This window comes from Arachis stenosperma, chromosome 8 (genome assembly GCF_014773155.1).
Source record: "Arachis stenosperma cultivar V10309 chromosome 8, arast.V10309.gnm1.PFL2, whole genome shotgun sequence".
NCBI lineage: Eukaryota > Viridiplantae > Streptophyta > Magnoliopsida > Fabales > Fabaceae > Arachis > Arachis stenosperma.
The window spans coordinates 54,193,689-54,215,237 of NC_080384.1; the positions used below are offsets into that span (position 1 = coordinate 54,193,689).

General features: G+C 32.8%; 2 protein-coding genes across 2 annotated transcripts; one reads left to right on the plus strand and one right to left on the minus strand.

Annotated features, from left to right (window-relative positions):
* Positions 1-11,469: 11,469 nt before the first annotated feature.
* LOC130944732 (uncharacterized) lies at positions 11,470-15,356 on the plus strand. The gene is made up of 10 exons (XM_057873224.1): positions 11,470-11,670; positions 12,146-12,251; positions 12,357-12,510; positions 12,804-12,864; positions 12,951-13,057; positions 13,164-13,340; positions 13,731-14,003; positions 14,213-14,433; positions 14,523-14,744; positions 15,125-15,356. The coding sequence occupies exons 1-10, from the start codon at positions 11,588-11,590 to the stop codon at positions 15,224-15,226; spliced, it is 1,506 nt and encodes a 501-aa protein (XP_057729207.1). The 5' UTR covers positions 11,470-11,587; the 3' UTR covers positions 15,227-15,356.
* A 5-nt stretch (positions 15,357-15,361) lies between these two features.
* Positions 15,362-20,380, minus strand: LOC130944733 (FKBP12-interacting protein of 37 kDa-like). The gene is made up of 14 exons (XM_057873226.1): positions 20,191-20,380; positions 20,070-20,109; positions 19,896-19,963; positions 19,209-19,276; positions 19,058-19,094; positions 18,661-18,748; positions 18,450-18,514; positions 18,270-18,347; positions 17,570-17,617; positions 17,248-17,301; positions 16,548-16,709; positions 16,284-16,353; positions 15,907-15,962; positions 15,362-15,635 (listed from the first exon to the last, which is right to left on the minus strand). The coding sequence occupies exons 1-14, from the start codon at positions 20,215-20,217 to the stop codon at positions 15,471-15,473; spliced, it is 1,026 nt and encodes a 341-aa protein (XP_057729209.1). The 5' UTR covers positions 20,218-20,380; the 3' UTR covers positions 15,362-15,470.
* Between the last annotated feature and the right edge of the window lie 1,169 nt (positions 20,381-21,549).

Here is a 21,549-nt window from a genome sequence, read left to right on the forward strand (position 1 = left end):
TTTAAGTAATAATGCATAATTATATTAATTTAAAAAAATATCTTTATTATAGTTATATAAAATTAATATTTAATGCATTATTAAATTACTTATCAATTATCAATTAAAAATATTTTTAATCATTTTAATAATAATAATAATAATAATAATAATAATAATAATAATAATAATAATAATAATAATATAATATGATAATTATATGATAAAGATATCTGTTATTAATAACCAATTTATATTTCTTTAAATAAATTTATTTTAAAAAATATCTTTATTATAATTATATTACAATATTACAATTAATACTTCTGTAAATGAATTCCACACTTTTTGTCTTTACCACACATCTTTGCATGCATCAATTCGAATATTTAATTAGTTCCTTTGGATTAAAAATAATAATTAACCTGTGAAATAAACGAACTATGGAAAAAAATTATTTTATATTAATAACAAAATCTAATTATAAGTATATATAAAAAATATGTTTCTAAACATTATAAAAGTTAATTGTATGTTTTTTATTACACTAGTTTGTACAAAAAATATTTTTTAATTATATAAGTATTAATTAATTAATTAATTCTTACCAAGTTGTCAAGAGAGGAAGTAAATATACAAATGTTTAAGATGAGGTTAAACCATTCTATAAGTGTAACACGTTTGTCTCCTTTTGTAAGGTATAAAGTTGATAGAACTATAGCTTCAAATCCAAACACATTCAACAACAGAATAATCTTGATTGTAGAAAGCTGTCACATTAAAAATAAAATTAATTATTAACTTTATAATAATTTAAAAATAATAATAATAATAATAATAAATATGGGAGACATACAATAGTTAGTTATATGAATATTCATACCATGGCTTTCTTGGGGGAATAGATTAGGAATATGACAATATATATTGATTCAATAACAATTCCAAAGGTATTTATGGTGATGAGAAATGTTGCATCCTTCACAAATATTTCATAATAAATCCAATGTGTTAAACCGAAGAGTGCTGTTATGTATGGAATTGCTTGAAACCCTTCCGTGGTTTTCTTCTTGTAAATTCTATAAAAAGTTGACCTGCATCAAAAGATAATATAATATTATTTAATTAATTAATATTTTTAATAATTAATTAATTGTTAGAAAATATTTGTTATTAAAGCAAAAAATATAGTATATCAATATAATATAGAAACAAAAATCATACTTCCAATCAGTACTAGTAGTAAATCTGTGCACTTGCACGGCTTTAAAACGAATCTTTTTTTTCAATTTAAAGAATAACTATAGTATTATTGTAATCAATTTATACTTTGTATGTAACAAATCTAATTAATGTGCAAATAGCATTATTCCAATTCACTTTTTTTTTTTTTATAAAAATTAGTTAAATCAAATTAGAGGTATTTAACCGTTGCAATTTAAGGAGGAGGAGGAATTCATCTTTTGCATATATATTATTATATTTGAGTAAAATATTTCTCACATAATAAAAACAACAATATAATTAAACTTATTTAAACTATTGTACTTTTTTAAGATAACTTTAATCCTTTTTATTATTTCAAAGTATTTAAAGAGATTAAAAAAAACATAGAAGTTTTGAAACGGGAGAATAAATTTCTTAATATTTTTACACAATAATTTGATTGTTTCTAAAAACATACATAATTGTTTACAGTGAAGACTATGATGAGACATTCGCACCGGTAGAAAAGATTAATACCTTTCGAATACTGCTCCCCCTAGCTGTGAATTGAAGCTGGCCTCTAATGCAGCCAGATGTTCTGAATGCTTTTCTCAACGGAGACCTGGAGAAGGAAGTGTATATGGATCTGCCACCTGGAGCTGGATATGAATCCATGAGTGGAAATCTAGTTTGTAAGCTGCGAAAGTCATTGTACGGGCTGAAGCAATCTCTACGTGTCTGGTTTGGCAAGCTGACAGCAACAATGAAGCTGTTTGGTTATAAACAATTCCAACGGCGGTGATTGTTCATAAAAAGAAGAAATGAATAAGAATCCACCAAGGGAGAGAGAAAGTTAGTGAGAGAAGCTCTCGAGTGCCTCTGAAACCAACGACCACTCCTATGAAAGAACAGAGTACGGTGAATGAGGAGAATACAAGTGAGAACAGTCAAGAGAAAACTCAGGCAGCAGAACATAAAGCCCTATGAGAAGGGTAAGCCAACGCAAATCTCATATCGTGCTTCACTTCTGGGGCATGAACCAATGGAAGTTGACAAAGACTTCAACTGGTTGGAAGAAGAGAAGGCTATGGCTCCAGTATATACAGAGAAACAAAAGAAAAGAATAGAGAAGCAGCCCAGAATTGATATTCCAGATGAAAGATGGAAGCAAATATGCCTAGGATGCCATTGTCATTAAACCACTAGGTAGACGATTCTATCTTTATGAGCTGAAAGATAGACGATTATGGCTTTGGGGTGCACCAGATTTCGAGCTTATGGATCTTCCTTTAAACTACTATGTTATTATGTTATTAGAACAGAGGAAAAACAACTGCGTCAAAAGATACTTAACGATGGTCCATGGGTTGTTGCTGGGCACTGTATTGCTACTCAGAGATGGAGTCCAAATTGGAATCCCTACAATAACAAGCTCACGAAGATTGCCCTTGGGATTAGAGTACCCATACTTCCAATGCATTGCTACACTACACCACACCGTAGATTTTCTGATGGAAGTGGGTAACTTGATAGGTTTCTGTCTCACTCTTAGTACTCATTCAGTACTTCATATAAGGTTTATTGTTCGGTAACTGTCTTATCTCATTCTGTATCCTTGCTTGTTCACTGCACTCTCCTAAGGGTTTAATTAAGACAGTTTTATCCTTCCGTTCGTGCGCCCTCCCTGTCTGAATGAGCTCACTTCACTCTAAAAAAAAATAAAATGTATAATGTAAGCAGGTCTGCAACTTTCTTTTCTTTTTTGCCGGAAATAGAAATGGGTCGAACCCTCATTGCTGTACCATCTTGTCTAGTGAGAAGCAATTTCGAGCGCCTACATAACCTACCACTCCAACTCAACAAGAAGATAGGTATCAGACCATATGTAGTTCATCCGGACATTTTTACCCAAGTTAATCAAGAAAGAGCGCACCGACTGCCCACCACTGGAACTTGGATTAAGAAGTTCAAGAGGCATCCTCCATTCATATCGATTTATGGAAAACCATATCATTCATCAAGAAAGAAAGATTTTTCCAAGAGGGTCCCCTATGAGATAGGGGTCTTGATTCCCATTAGTCGGGTCCTCACTCCTCCTCTAAAGCCCTGCCCCCTCCCTTAAGGAACCCCCCCAAAAAAAATATTCTATTTGAAAGGAAATCTGTGGATGTTGGTGTTATAAAGGCTTCCCAATCCTCTCAGAATTGTAGAAAGATAGGGGATGGGGGTTCCATAGGAAGAAAGTGTGGGAGTAGGCTTTGGTAGGCATATCTTTAACTATTACACATTGTAAGTTGTTTTTTACTAAATTAAATTATAATTATTGTCTTTCATATACTTTAAACATTTTTAAACATGATACGGTCAATAAAAGTTAGATATTAAGCACTACATTTATCCATATGCTCATCCAAAATACTATTCAAATATTTCCTAAAAGCAAGTTGTAACTCCCGTCTAATTGTCAATGGGCTAATATGTTATGCAACAGGCGTAAGCTATATGAACACTTGATATTCTTATAAACAACATCCTGCATAACGTGAAAAAAAAATTATGTATTCAATACAATGAAACTAACATCCACACAATGGATCTAAGCAAGATTCTAAATATAAATTAATATAATATCTTTTATTGATTACACAATTTTATATGGATTACGTTGAACTCTGAATCTTTCATACATGTAGTATGAATTCTTGAACTACTAATAGAATCCTGTACTTTTTTCAAGAAAAAAAAATTAAATAACATTAATATAGTTACACAATATAAATAATACACATTAAAAGAATTCAAAATCTCAAACCATACAAACAACAAATATATTAAGATTTTTATATAAAAAAGCAAAATAGGAAAGCTTTATTTTAATTAATATACCCAATGATTTGATCTGAAAATAGACTGAAAAACATTCAACTTGTTAAAATTCACATAAAATAATTAAAAGTAAAACAAACTCACTTGCATTAATGAAAGTTTTTCAAATAACAGCAGATTCACCAATAATCATGCCAGTCCCATGATCTAACAAAATTCTCTCTCCAATTTTTGCAGCAAATAAATGTGTAAATGTAAGTTTAAGAATCAAAGAGCTTACACTATCCTAAATGGAAGGCAAACATCCTTTAAGATAAAAACTCAAGAATTTTTTTGCTAAAAGCAAAAAGTGAGGATATCAATTTTGTATATGGTTCCAAGAATTAAAGAATAATATCCATCTGTCTAAAAGCCTCTCCACTTACGGACCAAACAGATCTCTTCACTTTAAGAAATTCAAGATAAAGTTAACCCCATTCTTTCGACATTCTTGTTCAACATACTTATTTTTCTCGTAAGATAGTAACTTGGAAACAAAATAATAAGATTGATGGAATATAAAATTATAGGAATATAATTACACACACAAATAAAATACCGAAACATCCCTAATATCATATCTCACAAATTATGTCTCTTTTTTCATTGCACTAATACTGGATGCACTTTTTGTGTTTACACTGCACAAAATCAAATAACAACAGATTAATTTTTTTTACAGGATGAACTACAATTTTCTTTTGCACTATGATAGTTATGTTCCGATTCAAAATAGCTTGTAAGTAAAATTGAGTATTAAAAGGGATGAAAATGTATCATACATATGTTTTTATTTTTTTCATTTTATTTTTCATCTATTTTCCTTATTTGAGGCACTCAACATTTGGACAAACTAACTTGATAATGTCAATGAATTTGAACGAATATTTAATTGTTTACAATGAAATTATTAGAAATTTCTCATTGCAATTTGCATGGAAAAATTAAAATAAGACGTGAAGCATTGGCCAAACTCATAAGAATGGTATTTTTTCATTTTACAACATAATGACGATATGATTATATCGTACTACTCTATAGCAATCTAATATATGATGCAATGAATACAGAATTTAGAACTTCATCTGTTACAACATCAAGGCTTCGAAGTTAGAGACTTAATCTTTCAAGAATCATCCTCTCTCATGGGATCTCCCAGCTTCCAAGAAAAATTTAATGGATTCTAATATATTTCAGCCCTTAGTATCTGCGTGTTTTTCTTTTTGGGATGACTTTTTTTATATAATTAAAATCATCAAGTTCTCAAACAGCATACAATCTCATGTTCTGCATCATAGTATAATCTCTAACCACTTTTTAAAACAAAACTATCCAAATCAAAACAAACAAAAACAACAACATACATAACAATAAAATCAATAACAAATAAGCTATATTATAGGATTCCATCTATCTCTTCCACCCCATTTGCTCGGATTTCTCTTTCCTTTTCTCATGTATCTCGCTAATATAACACCTCATTCTTCATCTCATCAAAGTTTAAAGTCTTATTTTGAAAAATAATGCTATTTCTTGTTCTTGATATAGTCCATATTGTTACAAAAATAGAGACTCTCATACATTTTTCACTCTTTGCTATACCCGCCACTGGCCAAGCTTCAAAGCATTGTTTAGTTGTTCCTGGCCATATTCAAATTTGTCTCTAAGCTCCAATAATGCAGTCCATAAATTCCACGCTAACCTGCAAGAAAAGAAAAAGCGATGCATGTTCTCTATCTCTCCCCTTGGATCATTTGAATCCCTCTCTACTCTCTTTTTCACTAAGTATCTATCCTCAAGTCATTGCATCCTTATTTCGTGTCTACCTCTCCTTTTCCCATAATTGGCTCCACTGTTTTATTTCTCATATCAGCTCCTCAAATTTTATATTTTTTCCCCTAAATATCATGTTATTGTTGTTGTTAAGAGACAACCTCCTATGAAATAATTGATATTACCCACAAGCAATAAAAGTATAGAACCTTTCAAATTTCAACCATCAAGTGTTAGAAAAGAGTCCGTACATCCTTTAGGGGTGAGCTATGTATGGATTCAAGATTTTTGTGCACATAGATCTAGATAATTTTTCTCTCCATTTTAACTACATACCAAACTCATCCTAAAGATAGCAATAAGATTAATGGTACCACATATAGAATGAAAGTTATACCAAAGAGTCTTTGATTGTCTCCACAAGTAAAGCTTGAAAAGAAGTGATTGCATCCTTTCTTTAAATTTTCACCTGTACCCTTTCCATTTCCAGCTCCTTTCTTTCCTTCCTTTTCCGAAGCTCCCGTTCTCTCTCCCTCAATATTTTGAATATAATTAACATGTCAAAAAAGCTATTCAAAATAAACTGCTGAGTGAACGCCAGGATATGACTAAAGCAATAAATCAACACAAATAATAAATGCAGAGAATGAACTACGTTATAAAAAAAAGTCATCTCTGAGATGTATCACAAAAGTGCTATACCAGCCGCTCCTCCCTTTTGGTTTTGTTCTCTCATTCTGCAGCATGTTCAGCAGCTTTTAATTCAGATATATACTTATTGAACAAAATCTTCCTATCCTTGTGTCTCACATATTTATATCTTGGGTCATCCCTTAAACAACAGATTTTTCTTTCAGACTAAAAATGCTGTAATCACCGCTGCACTACAACAAAACCTAGGGTTCCTATTTCCTAATCCTCAAAATGGGTTATGATTTCGTTTTCAGTTAGGTTCTGGCTTAAACTGCTTCCTTGGAGGTGAACTTGTGATTCCAGTAATTTTGCATATTCCTTGAGCAATTTTACACAAACGAACAACACTCCTCAAAAGGAAGGCAAAAGTGGATGAACATAATGTGCGCATTCAATAGTTCAAAAGGTTTACACTTGATATACTGAGACCTAATATTCTTATTTTTCAGCTTGATATATTGATTAAAAAGATCAAAAGTAGAAGAAAACTTTTTTAATTTAATAGGAACACATAACCTAAGCTCCATCACTATCAATATCACTATGGTTCTTCTACCATTACTATCATCACCATTCACCAATTTTACTGTGATGTCTTTTACTGTCACCTTTTCTTAATCATATAATCTCAATGTTAAAATTTAAAACTATATTATAATAACAATGATATTTATCACTATTAGATTAACAAAAATAAATTTTGATTGTATTAAGGACATAAGGCTCTATATTCTAAATCAATTATAAAAATAAGAATGAACACTATAAGATAAGTCATATGAACAACTAATTTGAATCACCATAATCATTAATTTGAGTATAGAACCATCCAAATAAGAGCAGATTTATTACTGCTATCATGCAGATTTAAATATTCATCAAACAAGAATAGAAATACCAAAGTGTGTAAAAGTGAAAAAGTTTATAAACAAACATGAGCATAGAACCATAATAGGAAGGTATAAGTGAAAAATGTAGAGTGTATATCCTTTTGCTATATAAAATAATTCTCACACTAAATGAAATGAAGCAAGAGATGACGACATCAACAACAACATAAAGACAAAAGAACAAAACTTGCATTACACGTTTTGCATAAAGTGTAGTCTTTTTCCTTTTTTTCTTTTTAATTCGTGTCATAGTTGTCGACTTGGTCACTATTTAAAACATGGTATTTTGAGCTTTGACCTGAATCTATGGTTTTGAATGTATAGAAGTAGGAAATTACTGATTTGACATCTATCTATTGACAGTTGATTTTTATGTATCTTGTCTAAATCTAACTTCATTTTCTTATACTTGTTTATTAAGGTTGCCAATAACTTAGTAACTATTGATAACTATTTTTGGTATAGAGAAGAGTGAAAAAGAAAGTGAAAGAGAAAGTGGAGTAAGCCACAAGTAAAATAAGTTCATCACCTAGTTCGTTGACTCATATGCACTCATTGACTCACTTATTCTCCTTGACTAAAATTTCTTGATATTTTCTCACACCAATGACGTAAACAATAATAAAATTCAGCAAACAGTGTACCTAACCAATGACATCAAGTTAACAATTTTCAAGTTTAACTTCTATTAGAATCAATGTCGCATCTATAAGAAATAACTAACTATGTCAGCTTTAGGCAGAATAACAATGATGCACAATATCCAACACAAGTTAAGCATAAGATGGTGATGAAAAGCTTACAAAATTAAAGTAACATTAATAATTGGGTGAAGCGAAAAAGATTGACCCATTAGAAGATGACATTGTTTCCCACTAATCTACAAATATACTCAGCTGCTGACTTGTCAAAGTCATCTTCCAAAGCCATATTGCATAAAAAAAATGTCTAAGTAAAATACATTTACACTCACCTACATTAGAATTGTCCCACCAAATGGAAATGATTTTGTAAATCAAACAGTACAGGATATTTTAAATCATACTGATACATATACATCTTTTTTTTTCTCTTTTCTTGTAATATTTTAAGTTCCTGATAAGCATATTAATTTCAACAACAAACAATGCCCAGATATAAAGCACAATCACAAAAACTATAAAAATTCAAAGGTTATCTTCTTCTACTTACAAATTACAATGGATTAACAAAAACTCTTAGTTGCTAGAAACTTTGCCATGACTTCCATTCTTATTGTTCAAAAGGAATGAAAAAATATATAAAAATGCCACAAATCTGAACTAACTCAAAAAAAAAAGAACATAAAAGAGATTGTTGTAATAAATAAATTTCTATTTTACAACCCTCTAAAATTGCAAAGATATTTTATACCATTTTCATGGGCTAGCATCAATGTCCACACTCAAATTATAATAAAATTTACCATTACTTTCTTAAAATTCACCCGCAATAAATTTTATTGATTTAGGACATACAACTAATCTAGTCAAGTGAACCCAAGAGCACAAAAGTCCCTTGAAAGTGCACATTATGAAAATTAAAAGTTTCCACCACAAAAACAATGATATAGTGAAGAAGAAACATAAAAGAAAAAAGAGCACCACATATGTTAATTCTTAACTCAGTATCTAACCAAAACTAACTAAAAAAATATTAAATTCCATCAAACTTAGGCAACCCAAATCGCTTTGCCTTGTAAATTGTAATTGTACTTTTTGTATCATGCTCCCTTTTTCAGCTAGTAAAATTATGAAAGCAACATATTTTTTCACAAAAAACACACCGAAAACCATGAATTAGCAAAAATATCATACCTTTTAACAATAAGTTGAAACTCTTGATTCTGGCCTAGTTATTGAAACCCCTCACAAGTATCACCAACACTTTTAACAAATATTGATAATTGGAAAATCTAATCACTGAAGTTAACCTTTGCCATAGTTGGAGGGGCACAATGAAAAAAATAAACAAAATAACAAAATTTTGAAGAAAATCAAGGATCATAGAAGTAAGAAATCAACTCAAAGTTGAATAACGTATGAAATTGGCGGTATCATAAGCAAGGCCAAGATGGGTTCAATTCCTCTACCTTCACGCCGCGCCAAGATGGGTTCGATTCCTCACTACAATTGCGTCCCGCCCAAGATGGTTCGACTCCTCTCTCCTATTGCGTTGCCCAGATGGGTTCCTTTCTCTTTTGTTTAGTGCTGCCAAAGTTAGAAAAGTGAATTGGAGTTGGTTGCGATGAAATTTGATGGAGGCAAAAGAAAATGTTAAAGAAGCAGGAGATGCTGTTATAGCTGACTTGTGCAGATTCTTCCGCTGATGAACATATTCATCATTTGAATGGATTGATTCCTCTTGCAGAAACTCAAAATCCGAGGAAGGGCATTTGAGTTTTTCAATAAAAATAGAAGAAGAAAGAAAGGGTAAGAAAGTAACAGAAATAGAAAAAGGAGTAAAGTAGAGAGCAAGTTTTTACCAACTCCTTTTGACTATTCTCACCAAATTACTTACCTTTTGAATTTTTAAAGTAAAATTCATTTAAAAAAATTCAAAATGCTAAGAAAATGACATGTCAGCACTAACTCTTCTAAGTTTACTAGTATAAAAGATATCAATATTACTAAAAGAATATAGTAATTAATAATCTGCCAATACGCGTGTGCACCAAATTAATATATAAACAAAAATCATATTTCCAATCAGTATATCAATATTAATATAAATAAAAGAATATAGTAATTAATAACCTGTCAATACGCGTGTGCACCAAATTAATATAGAAACAAAATCATACTGCACACACTTCTCACACTAACTCTCACCTCCTATTTATAGTCATCCACTTCCTTAATGGATGGTTAGGATTAAATCTAATCAACGGTCCAGATTAATTATCTAAAACCTTCATTACAAATATCTATCCCACTACAACTTTCTAAATACTTCTAGATTCTTTCACACTACTCTTCATACTCCTATATACATCCACACTTTTTTAGAATACTCTATGACTTTCTAGAGTCTTCTAGAACCTTCTAGAGTATTCTGGGACCTTCTAGGACATTCTAGAACATTCCGGAACCATCTAGAGCATTTTTAAATACTTCAGAAAATTATACAAATATTGTTAAATCTAACATTCTAAAATTTACCGTGACACTCCGCTAAGATGAATTCTGTTTAAGAATATAGAAGCTGTAATATTTGGAATTAGATGCCAAAAGTAGGGGTATACATGGCCCGGCCCGACCCGAAGACCTGGCCCGATCCCGAACACTTTAGGGAGCTAATTTAGTATGATTTCATTAGGTCTAGGGTCGGGTAAGGGTCTCAAAAATAGAACTTGTCACTATTCCAGGTTGGGTTCGGACCTAGCTCGGGTCACCTGAACTCAGCCTGATGGCCCGGTCATCATACACAATTAATATTTTGTGTAATTAGTGATGGATGATGGCTATTCTTATGTGGAATTTAAATATTGTAAACCTTAATATTTTGTGTTATTAGTCATTATAAGATTATAAGTTAATATTTTATGTTTAAAATGTATAAGACTTTAGACTAATGCATAATATTGTGTTATTTGTATTGATTTAAATATTTGGTGTTATTAGACAATATTAGTATTGATTATGGTTATGCTTCAATTTTAAAGAATGGTTGATTCTTGTTATATTTTTTTAAGTGAATTTTACTATGTGAATTGTGAAATAGTGGTTGGAGATTAGGTGATTTTTACATGCTAAAGACTCGGTTTTCACCTGATTTTTACTCGGTTTTCACCCGGCCTGAAGGTGCGTAGGTTTCATCGGATTTAGAATTGAGTTAGGGTCTAAAAATTAAGTCCGGTCTATATTTTGAGTCGAGTCTGGATTAAGCCAAACCCGATGTAGCCGGCCCATGTACACCCCTAGCCGAAAGAACCAATTCTGTTTAAGAATGGACCTGTAATATTTGGGCTAGGCCCAATAAGCGTGATGAGCCTGGAACTTAACTTAAAACAGCCCAATAACAACCAAAAACAGAGCCCAACAATAATCAATCAATCGAGAGAGAGAGAGAGAGAGAGAGAGAGAGAGAGAGAGCAAAACCCGACAAATTCAGGAGCCGCAGAAGAAGAAGAAGAAGAAGAAGAATAAGAAGAAAGAGGAGTTATGGATTGGGACCCTCAAAATTCGGAAAAAAGCGATTCTGTTTTTGTTTGGGATGAAAATTCACAGCTATACTTTCATGCAAGGTTTCCTTTCTTATTATTCTCTAAATTTCAAACAATTCATGTGATTAGTGGTTACTCCATACGTTCTTAATCCTACTTTTTTCTTCCATCATGATCACACGTTCATATCTTAATTACACAGATTGCGTTGCAGTTGATTTTCTGCATGTGGAATGATTTGCATTTTCCTTTCGTCAAATCGTAATTTTTATCTTTTTTTTTCGTCAGAATGAGGATTCGTTCACTAATTTAGATGATGATGAGCTTAATGTGTTTACAATATGTTGTGATAAACGCTTGGTACAGCAGAAATTTAGGGTTTAGATAGGAGGTACCTAAAATCCTAATTTAACTTCCTGTAACAGATTGAAATGGTTGTTAAAAGGCTTAAAGCTCATAGTATATTGAATTATTATTGCTGAGGCTAAGCTAGTTAGAATCTACAGACTCGTATCAAGTTCTGGTTCTTACTCTAATGTAGATTAATTTCTTGCAGTAGTGGATTTTACCATGACCCCAGTGCTGGTTGGTACTATAGTAGCAGAGATGGTCATTATTATAAATTTGAGGATGGGAATTATGTGCTTTTAGATTCCAATAAGGTAACAGGTTCTCGATTAATCTACATTTGGTTTCTTAAGAACTAAACCCTTTGATCATTGTCGTGTCAAGTTGACGATTTACATTCCTTTTGCATGTTGTCTCAGGATGATGGTGAAGAAACATATCCGTGTGAGGAAGCTGCTCCAGAAAGCACAGAACAAGTATATGGTAACAACAATGAGGAATACCCTTCCTTCCTCGAAAGTGAATTCAAAGCTTACCAGCAGACAGAAACCTTGTCTAATGATCCAGACTATGGTATGTAGTGTCAGCTTAAGTGTCAAATTTGATTAATTCTTGATAATCATAGTATCTGAGCTGAGGTATGCTCTGGAAACAATATTACAGTATGATGATGGTCGAAAGCAGGTTCTGCAGTAGCCAACAACAAGGGGTTACTGCCGTGTGCCACATTACATTTGCACTTCAGTTATTTTAACCAATTGACAATTGATTTCTAGTACTCTTTGAGCATCGACGTTACGTGTTTCAAGCATGTAGTGGTAATGAATGAGTGACGACAGTTAACTAAGTAGATGTATTTGTAATAGATCTCTTGAATTCTGTGAGCACTCCGACTATTGAAAACCCTCCTCCGCCACCATCAGAATGGTATGTACCTTCAAGAAACTTATTCCATTGAAATGATTATATATTCAAAATTATCCCTTGGACTTATTCATCTTGCTAATGTACAGGTTAGAGGACACGCTTATTGATCTTTACTTGTCTGGCTACAAGACAGGGAATAGCACAGCTGATACAATGACAGTGCCTTTGGAAACAGATGATGGATCTGCTGATGGTTTGTCATATACCCCTTGACGTTTTTATCTTAGAAAAATGTAGAACTACCCTGCTTCTAAATGATCTGTTTCCTGAATGTATGGTTAATGACAATACTTGTGAAGTGGGTGACAAGTGGATCCCAGGGCCAGTAGATGCAAATGGCATAGTTGATAAAACTACTGTTGATGAAGGTATAGCTTACAGCGATACTTATGAACTGGAAGAGGGTGAGTGGATCCCAGATGCCGAGGACTTAAATCAGTTAAATGGCACAGCTGATGCAAGTACCACAGATGAAGGTATGTTACAGATGTGTGCTTGTAAGCTTAATATTAGATTGACAGAGTTCAACAACATATATCGTATTTTATGATATAGCAATTTACTAGGTTTGATATTTCATCTATTCTCTTTACCCCTAGAAGTAATTTGTAGAAAGATCATTATGTTGTGCACTGAGTATACTGTAAGTCAGTAACTATCAATTGCTTATTTCCGTGAAAAATCAAATAACCTAACATTAGCTTGTTCCCTTGTTTTGTTTTCAGCAAATCTAGTTTGCTTTGAGTGTTCTATCAAGTGTTTTTCATTCTCTGCATGAATTCATAGTTGAATTTTTATCACGTGGTTGGAACTTGGAATTACTTGCCTCTTTTTGTTCATATGCCTCATGCTGAATGCTGTTATAGGTATCCTATCAGACGAAGAGAAATGGCGAGCTCAATATGGTCAAGTCATTGAATCAGAAACAGATCTGGCTTCGGAGTTTCCAGTTGTGGACATGTGGGATTGGGAAATGGTTAAAGGATCCAAAAAGGATGGAAAAGATAAGGCGGCTAGGTTGGTTGGAAGAATTGTAAAGCATTCTGCAAAGAGGCATCCATCTATCCCTTCTGGGGGAGGGAAATTTCGATCTGCCCCTATCAATGAAGTACATCTCGATCTGGTACGAGTCAAAACAGGTTTGCATTTTTCACTTTTATTTGTTATTACTTAGCTTTCTGCATATCATGAAGACATGAACTATTATGAAAATACACGAGATGTAATGTTATCATATATTTCATTTGGACTTGACATATAAATTTCACTTTAATGGAGCAATTTCAGTAAAATGATAGTGCCATATGTAATTGTTACAACTGAATATGGCTGCTTGTTCTTTTAACAGGACAAGTGTACAGATTGCGAAATCCTAGTGCCAGATATGTGGCTTCTCTATCAACTTATGACTCTACTAATCCAACAGAAGATTGGGATTTTCCTAAATTATCATCTAAGAGAAAGATCTGCCGTCCTTCAAAGTCTGGGGAAGGAATTGCTTCGGCTTCAGGTGAAATTCTCATAGAGAAGGATTTGTCGATGTTGCCAAGTTCTGTCCCTGCATCCGAGGTTTGTAGTCTGATTTTGAAATCTAACAATTAGTTCTTGTGATATTGATGGCTAAGGGTATTAATGTCTATCTATAAAAACTATGGCAGCAAATGAAATGTAAATACAGAGATAGGGCTGCTGAAAGAAGAAACTTGCATGGCGGTTTTGGTGTGGGCTATGGACAGAAGAATTCCAAGGGCAGTTATATTGATACGCCATCGTCACCCGGTGCTAGCTGTACACAAGAAGCTGCATCAGAGGCCTTGGAGATGTCATTTGGATCTGGAAGTTATGCCAGAAAACTACTAAAAAACATGGGTTGGAAGGAGGTATGTTCTTACCGTCTACAAATGTTTTTAACTTGCTGAAACATTCGAGAATTTCTATTTCATTGATAATTGTTTTGTTCTGCGGTTTGAAACTACCAATGTTGCAAAGCTTCTACATCAATAGTTCAATACCACTAGACGGCATTTATTTGTTATGGCTTAAGCCATTCACGATTTATCTAACATGCGCAACATTATTTCATTTGTTATACTTACATTAAACAAGTTAGTTTTGTGTTTGCAAGACTAATCAGTATCACATTTTAAAAAAATAGTGGTGTGGGTTATCATATAATCTCTTTAGAATTAAGGGTTTGAGATTTGTCTTTTATATTAACTGAAGTAACGTTATATGGTTACTACATCTAATAATGATGCAGGGGGAAGGGCTGGGCAGTTCGACCAAGGGACTTCTGGAACCTATTCAACCAGTTGGAAACATTGGAAGTGCAGGCTTAGGATGGCCTCGGCGAAACCGATAAAGATATTGCTCACTTGCACCATCATTCTACTTATCATTCCATAGCTAATTTTTGTAGTTTTTTATTTTGTTTAAGTTAGATCTGCGCTCCCTCCCTCCCGTGTAACTAGCAACTATTGTATATCGCAAAGAGTAATAAATAAATAGAAATGTTATAATGCGTCATATAAAATTTACAATCATCAGCAAAACTTAATAGCGGGAAAAAAAAATGAACGTCTGCTGTAAAATTGGTGATAGATATACTAGTTGGCAGCTTCCTTAGGTACTTCCGGCTTATCACTCTCGATAAAATTTTCTGCTGCATCCGATCTTCCATCTTCCATCATCAAGTTCTTTTGTTGGAGCTTTTGTTTCAGTTTTTGGATCTCCTGATCCTTATCTTGTAATTTTTCCTGCAATATTACAACCTGAGCAAAACAAATCCACTTAGTCTCCGACTAAAATATCCTGGAACTAGTAATTTAAAACAATCAACCATGGAAGAAACTTGTGTCTATCTCTCGACATAACATGAATACACGATCATGTTCAAAACAAAAATCAGAACCTCCAAGACCCTCATGAACAATAATTTTCACCAATTTTGACAAATAAGATGAAACATTAAGCATTTTATAACTGAGCATGCATAGCAATCTTAAAAAATAACAACAAAAAAGGAGGGAGGGAGAAGTTAACCGTTTGATTGGATCTTTCCACGTCATTTGTCAGTCCTTGCATATGTTTCTGCAACCCTGTAGTCAGTGTGAAGGATTAACGCTACGTTAATTTCCAGTGTGAGATTATATATATAAGTAATCGAATACATAAATATTTTTCTCTCAGAAGATCCATTTTTTTAGACGAGGAACGTAAGGCAACATCTTCCATCCGCAACATATTTCTAGCATAGATATATTTTATATGATTAATTCTGCCGTCACACATATCATTGTTGATTCCATATCTCGATATGTTAAGGAAACTAAGATTACCAATGTACCTAGAAAAGCTAATACATGAGTCAAAGGATCCAAAAGCCAAAATATAATGAAATGAAATATCATTCAACAAACCTTCAAACTGGCTTCTGATTTGTGCATTCTGGGACTTCTGCAATGCAACTTTCATGGCTAATTCATGAATCTGCACAAGAAGAAAACAGAAGGGGAAAAGATGATAACATGACCATCAATTCATCAAAACAAAGAATACCGTTTACCAAGTTTTATATTTATGTGAATACATGCAAGTGTAACATTAGTTCTAGTGCTAACACAGTACATCTATGGAGAGAAAATGGTGACAACAATTTGCATAAAGCGGTGAGAGAGCAGCACCTTTCCCTCAGAAGCATGATTCCCAACCTCCTCATTTTCTTCCTGCAGAGTTCTACATTTAGCCATCAGCATCTTCCCCATCTTGCTTTGAGTAGTAAAGCTTACTGCATTTATGTTATCTTGCAACTCCTTCACTTTTTTCTCCTTTTCCTCTACTAAATTCTATCATCAGATGAGAACAGTTGAGAACATGTTAGGTAAAAAAAAAAAAAAAATATGTAACCACTAATTGACATTATTACAAGAAGATATACATATAATTGGAATTGAGGACATGTGACGACTATGAATACACTAAAAAATATTAGAAGACTCTTGCCTATTCTAATATGCCACCTTAAAATCTTATTTTTATACTTTAAATCCATCCTCAACAAAAGACTATTCACATACCCAAAATACAACACCTGTCTATATTCTTCCATCTCAATTTTTCAAAAGTCTCTTAATAAGTTCTCTAGTGAAAAAGGGACGCAATATCTGCTAACCATTAACACTGTTAATCATGGAGATAATATGTTTTTTTCACTAAATCCTCTTGGCGCAACACAAGGTGTGACATACATTTTGACCACCTCCATGTGCAAGTCTCCAACAAAGTAAATGATAGACCAAAGTTTATTCAATACAAGTCAGCATCGAGCTGCATATAGCCAAACTTCATTATACAGTAGTCAATATCTAATTAAAAATAACAAACCTTTAAACGCGTGAACTCTTCATGAATAGCTGGATCTAGTAACAACCTCCTTGCCTGAAAATTATATTCACAAGATATCAAGGCACAAAGGACAAGCTTGCACAGGTTTAGTTTAGTGAAGTAATATCCTAAAATCTTAACCTAGGCAAGTCATTGAGTTAAGGCCAAGGTACATGTCACTATTCAAGTAAATGAATCAAAGAAAAGCTGAAAAACAGCACACTAGTGTATTCCAGTTTTTTTAAGGAGCAACACTGCTTGTTTGCACAGGAAAAAGTGTATATCTAGAGTGTCACACTTAACATCCATGTTATAACCATACCTGCATTGAAGGTGGCTTGAGTTGTGCTTTTAGATCCCGCACAGCAGACTGAGTTTATAAACAGCAATAAAATAGTTAATTTGATCATGATAACAATAAGAGGAATAAATAAATAATAATAGAATAAAAAGCGGCTTTTTTATCACAAGGTGTTGTAAGATTATACGATTCACAGGGCATCGTGATATTTTCATCTTCATATCAATAACAATTATTAATCAAGTGAATGGCACTTTCTTAAAAACTACTAAATGAAAACCCCACACTAAAGATAATTTATTGGGTGTACCCTATCTAGTACTTAACTAATGAAGAGAATAAAATGGAAAGTTCCAATAGGAAAATCCAATGTTAAGGATAAATTATACCACCCTACCTTGTGGTTAAAATATACTAGCCACAATATCTAAAAGAATACACTAACTTCTCTGAAATTAGGTAATTTGACAATTCACATCCCTATATTTTGTAAAATGCCACTCTTTCAAACTACTTTCATATTTAGCATTTGTAAAATAGCTAACCATACTCACATTAAAAGAAATACAACTTGACTAGCATTGAAGAGTGAGTAAATTTGTTAGTATTCTTAAAAAGGGTGGAAATAAATTTTACCAAGTGGTCAAAGTTGATTTCAGAAAGAAATGTAATTGCACATATACAGCCATGCTATAGAAAAAACTTATTTTGAGCATGATACCTTCAACTCTGCTATCTCTTGTTCTCGTTTTGCAAATGTTACAATGAACGCAGCTTCCTTTTTCTTTGCCTTTTCAAGCTGATAATAATAGATATATGTCAATGGTCAATGATAATTGATAATTAATGAATGGATAGTGAACTACATCAACAGAAAAAAAGGGCAGATTTGATTCTAAACCTGCTCTCTTAAAGACTCTTCTGAGGATTTCAGGGCCTGAAGATAATCAAGCAACATTTTGGGCTCTGGAAAGAACAAAGGTTAACTAATAGTTCATGGATAAATTTATAACAAAAAAATAAAGCAATTGTGTACAAAGAACTAAGACTTGAACAATTAAAATACAGGTGTATATCACAATTAACATGCCAAAGACAAGGAGCAAACTAACCAGGAGTGGCACCAGCAGGTACACAAGGCTCATTTTGAATTGAAGAATGCCAACTTTGAATCTCGGATTTAGCAGCCTCAAGTTCATTCTGGAAAATTCACTGATCAAGTCAATGATTTTTTTTAAATAATTAACTATGAAGAGTAGGCTGCAACAATACTTTGTCCACATGGTTACAATACAATAGTTATAAATGCAGCCTTGCCATTTAGAACCAATCATGACTTCATCTCTTAAATTACATGAATTGTAAATAAAGTCCACTTTTAACATGATGACAGATAGTAAACAGATAAATAGTAAAAAAACAGAATAATAAATATTTAGACAATAATGTGTGCACAAGAAAGATAATGGTACCAGAAGGGACAAATTCCAATAATGGAAGAAAACGTACTTGGCACGTTGCAAGTGTATCCTTACAGTTCTGAAGGCTGTCAAGAACAAGAGTCGAAAGAATGAAAGGAAAAAGAAGGGTTAGGCACAAATAATTTACTGCAATCCTAGCAGTGTACAATGTCTAACACAAGCTGTATACTATGAGCTACCTCTCACGAAGTGACAAGATCATTCCTGTTGTTACACCAGAAGCAACCTCATCGGTTTTTGATTTGGTCTGCATTACAATTTGCAGTTAGAATTTGTGTTTTAGTATTTTTCATTTGCAAGTAAGCATATAACTAGTGAGCCATCTTAAACACATCAACACACTTTACCTATGTTAACTTCCCTTACCAATCAATACAATAGCAAATAAAAATCACAATCATCCCCATAACACTATACTACCCCGATTTTCATTGCGAAAAAACACAGCAATGCTTCTCAAAGCTACCTCATTCCTCAAAGCCAACACTTATTCCACAACTATAATTCAGCGCTGCAAAAGAGAAAAACAACAACCAGTCCTACCCCCGTTAGCTGGGGTCATACTTCATGAACCAAGCAATACCATTGTATAGAGTCATGGACTACATATATCTCACACAAGCCCTAAAAATCTAAGCTCCTTCTCAATAGTTTTATTCATCCATAAATTTCCTACGTCTTCCTCTATTACTATGGCCTATTAGCATACCCTCATTTCGATTCCATAAGCTTAATTAATTCTAATAAACTATAAGGAAATAACACTGCACCATAGCTATCTATCACCTCTAGCTTTTAGCCTAGTGGTAAATGCTTGCATTGCAAAACAAATTCAATTCATGGATACAGTGTGAAAGTTAGAGTACCTTCTTAGGCGCAAAAGGATCATTATCATAATCTTCATCGTCGTAATCCGGCGAAGGCCTCTTATTACCTATATTACACAAACGACGATAAAAATCCACCAAACGCATCTCAAAATTTCGATAACGAACAGCGTTAACTAAACCGAAAACAAAACTAAACAAACAAAAAGAAACCTGAATGCCTTGCAGGGAATCCGCCTCCGAAATCAAAATCCTGTGGAATTCGGAAGAATTGAGAGCGATTGAAAGGAAAACGCAACAGAGAGAGAGAGAGAGAGAGAGAGAGAAGACTCACATCGTCAAAATGCGCAGGAGAAGCCATAACTGCAGAAACAAAACCCTATAAATTACGATTCTGAGAGAAATTGATGCTCCAGCTGAGCTGAAAGGAGCTGAATTTAGTTATACTGAGTGTTTTCACTTTTACTACCGAGTACGGAGTACCGATCACCTCCGATTCGAGTATGCGATTTTCTGGTGTAGCATCTTTCTCTTCCTCTTCGATTCTTCGCTTTTTTTTTTGTTTCCGGAATTCTATTTTGGGCCTATTGGGCCATACCATATACACAATGGTAAATCATCTCGCATTGGTGTAAGCCCAAATTAGTTACTAAGTTATAATTATTTTTTGCTTAAACAATTTTTTAACTGAAGGCTTAGGCCTAACGTATTTTTAACCATTAAAATATTTCAACACCACTCAACCAAAAACAATATATATTTCAAGACAAAAAGAAAAATTAAAATATATATATTTTTTGGTTTTAGTTCCTACCAAAAACATGTTTTGATCTAGCAAACATTAAATTGCAGCTAACTGTTTTTGTTAATCAACTAGATAGTAAATCCACTAAACTATTAGTCTATTACATCAGAGTTTATTTGATCTTCGTGGTCATCAATAGTGTGATGTAGTATTGTAATGTAGTATAAAGCTCTCAAAAGCCGTGTTAGATTTTGTTAATCAGAAGTGTAAGTTTAGTTTAAATTTAGTATCCTTGATAAAGTAAATATTCAAACTCAAGATCAATCATATTTTATTTTATAATGTCACTCAAATTGATATTGTGTTGGTTTTATTGCCTTAAGCTAGTTTTAACTTAGGAAAATAGAAATGATTAATATTGATGTTGTAATAGGGCTCAATATTTGTTGTAGTATTTGATTTATAAAAATATCTATTTTACAAACTTAATATAAATAGACACTTGATTAGAGTATTCAACTAGAAAATGATCAAGATAACAATTTGATGTGCACCAAAAACATTAATGCATTACATTAATTTTCCATTTTTTTCCTTTTCCTTTTCTCCTAAGTGACCAATTCCAATTTTCTTCATGTTGTCAAAAAACAATCCAAGTTCAGATTGATCCATTTCTGCGTGTTCTTTGCTCAGCAGTCTCTCTTCAAAAGCACAACCTTCTTCCCCCTTAAGCCTGTAAATCATTAGAGAAGCTTGGATGCGATAACAGTTTTCAAATTTGTCAGGTCACTTATTAAAAATTAATTTAAATAATTGGGTAAACAATGATAAATGTTTGATCTTAACGAGCATTAGTAAGACTTAATTCTAAGGCAGCCAAACTTTATTTGAGTGAAAAAACAAGTGTTGCTTTTAATTTTGGGTTTGTCAGCAAATCCCTATGATAAA

Bases quoted from the DNA above. Each gene is read 5' to 3' on its own strand.
- LOC130944732 (XM_057873224.1), top strand. From the start codon at position 11,588: ATGGATTGGGACCCTCAAAATTCGGAAAAAAGCGATTCTGTTTTTGTT. The intron at 14,004-14,212 runs GTTTGCATTTTT...TTCTTTTAACAG, and splicing joins TCTGGTACGAGTCAAAACAG to GACAAGTGTACAGATTGCGA. The intron at 14,745-15,124 runs GTATGTTCTTAC...ATAATGATGCAG, and splicing joins AAAACATGGGTTGGAAGGAG to GGGGAAGGGCTGGGCAGTTC.
- LOC130944733 (XM_057873226.1), bottom strand. From the start codon at position 20,217: ATGGCTTCTCCTGCGCATTTTGACGAT. The intron at 20,110-20,190 runs GTGAGTCTTCTC...CGAATTCCACAG, and splicing joins CTCCTGCGCATTTTGACGAT to GATTTTGATTTCGGAGGCGG. The intron at 17,618-18,269 runs GTATCATGCTCA...TTATAAACTCAG, and splicing joins AAGAGATAGCAGAGTTGAAG to TCTGCTGTGCGGGATCTAAA.